The sequence below is a fragment of the Lolium perenne genome, chromosome 3, assembly GCF_019359855.2.
Source record: "Lolium perenne isolate Kyuss_39 chromosome 3, Kyuss_2.0, whole genome shotgun sequence".
NCBI lineage: Eukaryota > Viridiplantae > Streptophyta > Magnoliopsida > Poales > Poaceae > Lolium > Lolium perenne.
This window is the reverse complement of record NC_067246.2, coordinates 316,710,376-316,720,151: the sequence shown is the minus strand read 5'-3', so window position 1 is coordinate 316,720,151 and position 9,776 is coordinate 316,710,376. Positions and strand designations below refer to the sequence as shown.

The following is a 9,776-nucleotide window of genomic DNA, read 5'->3' as shown; positions in this document are numbered from 1 at the left end:
CTCCAAAAAATGCCGCCGTGCGGGGGAGAGACGTCGACAACATCAGCATTATCCGACCCGGGATGCCCATATCTAGGGTTTCACCAGGAGCGGCACGAGTGAGGAGACATCGACTGCAACGTCGATGCTTTCTACAAGGTAAGGACACGTGTACGCCACAATCGCCCGGCATGATCGGAGTCGGAGCTCGGTTATCACCGGCAGCTGTGCCTCCCCAAATTGCCATCGAGACTAGATGTGAGATCATGAGATCCGCCACAGCCAATTGGCAACCACCCCCCCCCCCCCCCCCCGGCATCATAATGCTATGGGCCTAGCCTAGGAGCACCTCTAGGCTCCGTTGTCGGAGACGGCGAGATGCAGCAGGTGATGTGCAGGTCGAGGCTTGTATGAGAACATGCCTGCCTATACCATGCCAAACAACGGCGAAGGAAAACCATCGCCACCGCACCACACGTGGTTTGCCCGACGACGCCCCTAGCGGTGGCAACTGGAGGGGAGGTTCTCGGAGGAAGGTCTGGAGGAGCCGCCGACAGCAATGCACCTTCCACGTAGGAGCGGGTGATAGGTCGAGGAGGGTGAGCTCCAGTGACCAACGGTTCATGCAAGAGTTAGATCGATCGCTTGTAGATCACCTCGCTAAGAGTTACAGGAGCGAGTGGCCCGTACACCGCAAAACCAAACATTCCACCAAGATTTGTGCTTTTATAGGCCCCAAATTTTAAAACACCTACAGAGGTATCGTGGTATCGCTTAATTCAGCCATCCTACTTCCATAAAACTTATGTGTGATGCACCAAATTATTTTGATGGGTCCGTTATTTGCACAACCATGTATATATTGCCATGGGAAAAACAATAGTACCAAATTGAGCTTCCATGTTTTGTATGTAAAAATCATTTTACATTTTCTATTTGCAAAAATTGGGGTTTTATGTGAAGCAAACATAAACATTATGGTGGAAAATGGTACCACTATAATTTTATTAAAAAAAACTTGACCATATTAGATGGATAATGCCCACTTATTAGAATTTTGAAAGCTTTTATTATCTATGCTCACCCATTTAAATGACTTTATGACGATTTCAATCGCATACGATTTTGCTTAAAAACATCCGTGTGATGGAGGAGGCAATCACACAATGTTCTAAAAAAAATGTGTGATGCACCATTTTTTTCATGATATCGGGTTCATTTTTTGCATATAGGTGTTCCATAGTTCCATGGTAAATAACATCGCCAAAGAGAGTTTCCAACGTTCTTTCAAAAATTATTTTTCATTTTCTACGTGCTAAAGATAGGGTGAATGATGTATTTTGTAGTATATTGTTTATGTTTGCTTTCCAATAAAACCCTATGTGCAGAAACTCCGTTCCCTATGTGAACTCCAGCTTTCACCGGATGCGGAACTCTCGCTTTGTAAAAATCTCCTTGGATATTATAAATTTGCAAACTTTGTATCAATGCTCACATATTTAAATGAATTTATGTCAATCCATCGAGCACGATTTCGCTTAGGAAGGATGTGTGATATAGTAGGCAATCACGCAGTTTTCACACTGAAATGGTGTGCGATGCACCAATAAATAAGTTTTATGATAATGGATCCAGTTTTTTTTGCATATATAAAGGTGTATATTGCCATGGCTGCACTTATGTTAAGCCACTTTTAAACTTCTCTAAAAAAAACCTTTTTTTATTCCAGATTTGTTAGACTTCATTCAGAACCTCTCTTTTTTCCTATTAGACATACACAAATTATCCATTTTCTAGAACACATAAGTTATCCATCTAAAAAAACAGAAGTATTATCTACAAAAATGCTACTAGTATTACCCATTAGCTAACTCTAGCCCACAAAGCTGCAATATAGCACGACACCATCCCCACCCACTCGCAGGGTCTTTCCCAGTGATCATGTTGGCAATCTTACAACCATCTCTGAATTTGACAACCATCTCTGAATCCATGAAATTTCACAGCCAGCTTCCCTGTGACCTTGGGCTCAGGCATATAGTGCCGGCGTTGTCGCTGGCATCGCCACATACGGACAAGTTGTGGAGAAAGATGAATCATTCTATTCATTCTCTCTACTCCACGGTCAGAGTGATTCCCCCAAAATCATATGAGAGCTCAAGGAGATTGTTGTTAGTGTACATATTGGACAGAATTACTGGGATCGAAAAATTCTAGATGCAAATCGGTTGAGACACTAAAGAAGAATATTAAAAAAAACGCATAGAGCTAAGCATGTAGCCAATGATATATTTGTCGATACTGTCTCCGGCCGGCCAACAAGACACATTCATGATATGTATTATGCAGTGTACGATGCTACACCTCCGACGTTTCCTCAAGATCGACCTCAACAGCAACAAAGAGTGACGCCAGCCTTACAATCTTTGTTTCTGGGAAACAAAAAACGAGATTGGAAATGAACTACTCAATATCTGGCATGCCTTGAGCCGGCGCGCCGGTGAAGGACAGTTCAAGGATCTCCGGCAGGGCAGGGCGCCAGACGTCGCGCCGGCACATGGGGCACGTCGCCTTGGAGATCCACTCGGAAATACACCGGCGGTGGAACGCGTGCTCGCAGCCCGTCATCTGCGCGGCGGACTCTCGCTCCAGTTCATCGAGGCAGATCCCGCAGTCCTTCTCTCCCAGCGCCGATGCCGCCAGCCGCCACTCCTTGCACGCCATGAGGAGACCCCGCTCGTCGTGTATCACCCGGCGGTGCACCCCCATATGGAAGCATAAGATGAAGCCGTTGGCACGGCCCGCCACGCCCACGATCTCCGGCACCACATCCGCGGGCACGACAGCGTCCCACTCGTCCTCCGCGAGGCGGAGCGACTGGAGCTCTGGGAGCGCCGCCAGCATCTCGCGCAGGGCGCCATGGCAGGCGGCGGCGCTCCGGAGCGTGGCGGGGTCAGCGACTAGGAACGTCGTCAGGGAGTTCTCGCCGGGTTGCATAACCGATTCGTGGGGCAGCGCGGCGCCGAGCCTGCAGAAGCCGATGGAACTCATCGGATAGCATGCCACGCACACCGCAAATCGGCCGGCGGGGGCGGCCTGCTCGTAGAAGCAGATCGTGTCTACCTCGATGCTGTGCTCGACTGGGGGGGCCGTGGCGGATCTAATTGTCGCCATTGGCGGCGTTGCGTTGCTTGGTCACTCCATCCGTGGCTGCTATATATAGCTCCGGCGGGTGGCGCCAACTACCGGCGTCTCGCTGGAAATTCGAAATCCAGTCCGAACGCGGTGCGCCAATTCATTCAACCGTTCACACACACGCGGATGGGCTATGGCCTGAAACTTAATAAGATTTTAAAAGTTTTCACTCGGCCCATCTTCAGCTTATAAGCACAGGCCAGGCCCGTGTACTGTTATTCTGAACCGTGGATCACTTAGGGCATCTCCAACGGTTGCGTCGCCGTGACCGAAAATACGTCTGCCTCCTCCAGCGGGGCGACGGAAAGTGATCAGGCCGTCCGTGGCGACGCAAATCTGGCCCAAGTATGTGTCTCGGATGCGTCTCTGCGGACGCTGGACGCGGAAGTGTTCGCTCGCGTCTAGCGGATGTTTCGTCGGGCCCGCCTGGTAGCGACCCTGTGTCGATGTGTCTTCTCAAGCGCGCCAGCGACTGGCACCGCTGCGTCACTTCGGAAGTCTACGCCACGTTAATGGCGATGCCTCTGCTGCCGAGCGGCCGCCGCCCAGCTCCGCCAACGAAGTTAATAGCGACGCCACGCGTCCCGCGGGCCTTCGGCCTATATAAAGAGGACGCGCGTTTTTTTCCTCATCCACTCCTCAAAGCAAACCCTAGCCACCACAAGCTCCACCGTAGTGTCGTCTAGCTCTTCCTGTGACGCAGCCAGGCCCGCGAGAAAGTCCATGGCGGGACCTAGTAGCCAACGAGGCGGTCGAGGCCGCGGGCCTCGGCGCCCCCGGGGCCGTGGCCGGGGCAGGGGCCGCCGTGGTGGAGCAGCTACGACACCACGGTCGTCATCGCCTGCGTCCTCCTCGTCTTCGCAGGAGGACCGCTGCTTCGAGTTCCTGCTCCGCATCGACGACGATCCACTCGGCATCAAACGGCTCCCGGACAAGTTCGCTGATTTTGTCGATGTCGTCGAACCGGCGCAGTTGCAGCTACGGGAGGCCAGCTGCAACTTCAACCGGTGAAATGTCGAGGTCTTGTTCGATGGGCAGGGCAAGATGTACCTGCACACGGGGTGGGACAAGTTCGCCCGCGACCTCGAGCATGAGCCCGTCTGCCAGGTCACCTTCCTCTACGAGGGTGATGACGAGATGATCGTTAAGGTGTTCGGCCACACAGCGTGCCGCAGGCACTAACACACCGGCGAATCCGGCTCGGACACCGATAGTTAGAACTTAGAGTGTTCTTCTTTGCAGCGAATATGGTTACGAGCCAATTGGAGCCGCTAGTGGAGGTTTCTGGTTGTTCTTTCTCGAAAGAATCAACAGGGCCACCGTCACCAGCTGGATTTTCCAGTTTGGGTGACTGGGTGTGCCCTCGGATGTTCTTTCTTGGCAGCGAACATACGAAAATCAACACAACTGTTTTCTTTTTTAAAAAATATTTTATTTGTGTCAACCATGGTTCAAACTATGTATTAGTTTGTGTAAACCATGTTCCAAGCTATGTATTAGCTTGTGTAAAATCATGTTTCAATATATAATATTTGGAACTATGTTTAAATGGAGAAGAGGAAAAAAAACAAGTAAAAAAATGCGTCGCCTCGCTAGAGCCACCCTCAGATGCAAACGGACGTGCGGATAAAAATGATCATTTTAGCATCATGGCGCGACGTAAACGGACGATCGCGGACAATAAAATGCATCGCGCCCGCTGGAGCCTTTAAATGACACCGTTTGTTATTCTAAACGTATGGCGTTCAGTTTCTACACGGTTGTCACTAATCAGTGACAGGGACTTCTCAAAAAACAAAAGAAAAATCAGTGACCGGGCTTTCACCTCCCTTTTGTCCTGGTGTATTTGCACTTCAAAAGTTTCAAATGTTATTCGAAATCATGGTGCTGAAATTATGGACACCATAGCACCAAGGCATGGGAGTAGTATCTATGTCTCGCTCTTCAATGAACCAACGAAATTCATTGCCTTTTGTTATTTTCTCTCTTCTCATATTTCTCAATTTTATATTTGTTCACCTCAGTTTTAATTTTTTGTTTTGTTTTTATATAATATATTCCATAAGATTCCATCTGTTCTGTGATACGTCATGTACAAAAATGTTGAGGTAACTCGATTATAATTTGTTTTGATAGTAATATCTGCTTGAATATTTAGCACTGATACATATCGTATTTTTTTTGTGAGATGTTGTAAACTTTTATCAAGTTACATGGATATATTTTTCAAGAACATATATCCGCATATTTAATAAACGTTGGACAATGTTTATAGAAAATGTACAAATCGATTAATAATTGTCAAGAAAACTTATAAAGCCATTTCTGGATGTTTGTTTTGGATTTGTTATGCAAACATGAACATCGTATTCACCACACATAAACTTTTTATGGACCATAGAACACTATTCAAGATTTTTTTACATGCATATTACTTCATCTATTCGAGCGAATTTTACAAACAGCGTAAACACCCTATTTAACACACATGAACACTAGATGGTAGAAATATTATCAAAATTAATAATTATATTATATAAATTGATATTGTTAATTATTCATGATTTTATTTTAATTTTCATGCTAGAAAATAGAAAAAAAACACATGCTCATGCTATTTTGTTGCTAGCAAATATATCCGCACATGTCATTGCCACAACATCAACATGTTTAGTGTGACTCCATCTGGGCGCCACATATCCAACTTCTTTTACATTAAGCTCCGCTAGTTGAGCTAAACCAATTCCGTCACCCATGTGCGGCATGATGCTCCTTCAAAATGTGTGGTTTATACACTCTTTCCCATCCTTGGCCGCTCAAGAAGTTTTCCTACACACACCTCTCCATAATTACAAAGACACACACAACATACATATATTAAGGGAGGAATATTTCAATAGATGATTGCTTACGATGACCTTGAAAAATGAAAACTAAACAATACCTATTTGGTTGTGAAGAGAAGAGCCTTATATTTTTGTAACGTCCTAGGATTTCGAGACTAAAAATTGAGCGAACCCAGTTGTATGCATTGTATTCATGCATCGAAAACCCGAGGAAATTTCACGCATATATTTAACCAGTTAAAGAGATCGGGGTTTCGCTTGTGTTGATGGGAATTATCTTAGGTCATTGACATCAGTGCGATGTACTTCAATGTGACCTTTGTTGAACTATTTGGTTTTGGGGGACACAATTTAAAATCAACTCAATTTTGAATAATAGAAATTCAAATAATAATTTGAATTCTAAACCATTATGTAAAATACACATGTTTAATAAAACAAAATATATAAACTAAAAATTGATAGAGCATTTAACACTTAATTACATCTATAATCATCCAATATTTACAAGACAAGTAATTCAAGAATATATGTATTATACAATGATATTAATACAATGAATAAATTTAAAATCAATATTACAAATAGAATTACAAATTATGAAAAAGAATAGTAAAAGCCTAACTTAAGTCTTGATCATTTTCACCAATTGGAAACCTCCACAACAAAGACAAACAATAGAAATGCCAAATGGCATAGGACTAAAAAGAAAGAGGGTACAAAAGAAGTAGATATTTCTTAGCCAATGCATATCCACCACGGGGATGTATCTGGTTGAAACTTGAACCATGCAAGTAGGTAGCTCACATACAACTATGTGTTATCAACCTCAGAGACATAGCCCAACATTACATAGTTACAGTAATTGTACTAAGAATGTTAGCCAGACCTCATTTTGCTTCCTCGCAAGTTCACTTTGCAACTCATTTGGTCACACTAGAACAACAAGAACAATAGTAGCCTCAACACACAAGAACAGTTTCAGAACTACATATGGATCTCAAAGGCCGTAAGAACAGCCACCAAGCTATAGAAGTATAGCAGGTAAAATTTTACCGTAAATACAAGCTAGTTCGAGGGGTATTTATTTTTTAGCTTATGCATGATCATCAGAGGAAAATAAAAGGGGAATCATACAATCCACCAAATCCAACCACCCTGCAACCAGATTTTGTATAGGATGATTAGAAGAATTGATTCTCTCATAGATGGCATAGAAATGATATGCTAATTTCATCAGAGAGAGTAAATGGCCACTCAAAAGTATCTGTTCTTATTCAAGATTTTGCCTCGGCCTTTGCGTGATCAGTTAAAGCAAGCATATGTATGCCCACTAAAATCAACTCAAGCATCACTAAGATCTTGGATGAACATTTAACATCATCTGATCATCTAGCCAATGTAAATGCTTATTTCTTCTCTACACAAGCACCTACAGAACCAGGACTCACTCCAACATATCATTATCATGTGCACACTCATCTAAGGAACCACATGATAATTATGCTAGTGAGAAGCACATGGGCACTTATGCAAAGAAATAAAATACAATAATCTAAACTACAAGATCATCAGCTTAAGTATAAGCAAGCCGACAAATAAAGCATCCCTCTATAAGCAATTAATTTGTACATGGGATACATTCCAATACTTTGCACACTACATGATCAGGTAGGTACATGATCAGGTCATGATCAGATAATCTAAAGCATCTGCAAAGCATGGCAAAACCTATATATGAGTGGAAATAATCCACTACAACATTTCAATGGATAAAGCCACCAAGTAATTCCCTGGAACACCAGGGTGGTAATCAGCCTTAGAAAATCATCACCAACAACCTAGAAGTAATCAGCCTTAGAAAATCATCACCAACAACCGGGACAAGTATGTATGTGGATGTTCTTATCAAATACCAGCACTAAAACACTTTACCAACATGTAGATAATTAACATAAAAGAGTATCTAGAGGATCATAAGATCATAAGATCATTGTAAAGCCATACCAATGCCAAAGAACATACCCATCAGTACACAATTATAAACCAAGAGCATGCTTATGATAGATTAAAACTAAAGCTAACTTAAACTGTCAAAGTTCAGTCATAGTTATGGTGGAATCCTAGACTATGAGTAGAAGTGAACCAACCAGAGGAGTCAAAGCACATAACCAGTCAGAGGAGTCAACAAAGTCAATTTCTACATACACTATGGTGTAAACCTAGACGAGTAGTAGAAGGCAATCAGTTCCCTAATCCTAGAAACTAAGTAGCTAGAATTCAGTCATAGTTCTATAGCCAACCAAGTATCTCTATATGTAGATCTAGAAAAAAGTTTAGTCCATGAGTTATTCTTTTGAAGTTTATTTGCAGTTTTAACTCATTGTAAATTATGAGGTTGTGATGATCTTTTGTAAGAATGAGTGCTTTAATTCTATAGACTCGCCTTGGAACCGCAAATATTTCTATTGTACCACTCTGCTGGATATAATACTCGTGGAATGGTGTTTCACTGGTGTTATATCAATGACTTGCGTACTACAACATGAAGTGGTATGTTGGGTCATACAATTATGGGATTTATCTATAAGTACGAAGAAAGCTTGTGTATACAAAATTTGGCAAAGGCTACTACCAAACTAACTACATTTATTTGACATATGGTTGTAGCGAAACAACTATCAATGATAACTTGGGATACACACACAACATAGTTTGAAGTTTCCAACAAGTGTTTCTCAGTGTGATAGGGAATGAGCCCCCACCCTCTTTCCGTAAATATATAAAAAATGATACAAAAAGCTATATAACCTATCACTATAAACCCTATCCAATAAGGACTTCACCGAATACTGGTAGTGCGGTTCCTTTACCTGCTTTGAATGGCGGCTGATTGACTAATCAAATAAAATTTCACCACTAGACCGGTATTGCTATTATAGGATCTCTTTTGCTAGCACCAATAAGGGGGCAGAGTTTACATAAAGCGAGCTTCCGAGCATGTGAACATTATCATTCATTGCATCACTCGAGGTGATTTTATCAGGCAGTGCGTTTACAGGGCAACCCTCACTTCGCAACTTGACACTTGTTGCCCAACATCAATATGCTTCAAAAATCGCTTTTGCGAAGAACAAATATATATTAACCATGCGTAGGGCTCTTCACACACCATTTAATAGTGGCATTTCGAAAACAAAAGCAAGGGGAATTGTTCAAGGAATGATGGCCCCTACAAAATTGTAGTGAACTGCAAATTTACCCTAATCTTCGGTGCCCTCTTGGGCTCTTTGATCCAAACTTTCTTCTTTTGCTGCTAGGTGCACATGAATCTAATACAACCCATGCATGTATCATAGAGTAACGTGAAAGGAAAACCCATGTCTATCTCTTCTCGAGAGGAAACAAAAACCTCTGTCTACACGTGAGAGCTAGCAATCAAAAGACCCAATATATCAGATCGAATGTCTTGGTTTCATTACCCAGAATGACGTTGTATGCACACATCCAGTTGGAGTGTTATTTTTTGTTTGTAACTCATCTTGACCCCACGAAACTTTAAGCAATTGGTTTGTAATTAACCATACCATATTGTTCTGACAGAAATAGAACTTTTCTCACTACAAAAATCAGTACTCATTTATTTATAAAACTCTTTACATGACTTTTTTTTAGATAATGGGCACTTTATTACTACTCTTTACATGACTAAGTGGGCGACAACCAAGTTGAAACATTTCATGAAAATATCCATTG

The 9,776-nt window shown here is 42.7% G+C and overlaps 1 protein-coding gene across 1 annotated transcript; it reads right to left on the bottom strand.

The window, feature by feature from the left end:
- Positions 1 to 2,442: 2,442 nt before the first annotated feature.
- On the bottom strand, positions 2,443 to 3,153 carry LOC127340313 (uncharacterized). Its single transcript, XM_051366082.2, has one exon. The coding sequence runs from the start codon at positions 3,151 to 3,153 to the stop codon at positions 2,443 to 2,445; it is 711 nt and encodes a 236-aa protein (XP_051222042.2).
- Between the last annotated feature and the right edge of the window lie 6,623 nt (positions 3,154 to 9,776).

What these genes read in the sequence shown, in the direction of transcription:
- LOC127340313 (XM_051366082.2), bottom strand. Translation starts at nt 3,153, where the DNA reads ATGGCGACAATTAGATCCGCCACGGCCCCCCCAGTCGAGCACAGCATC.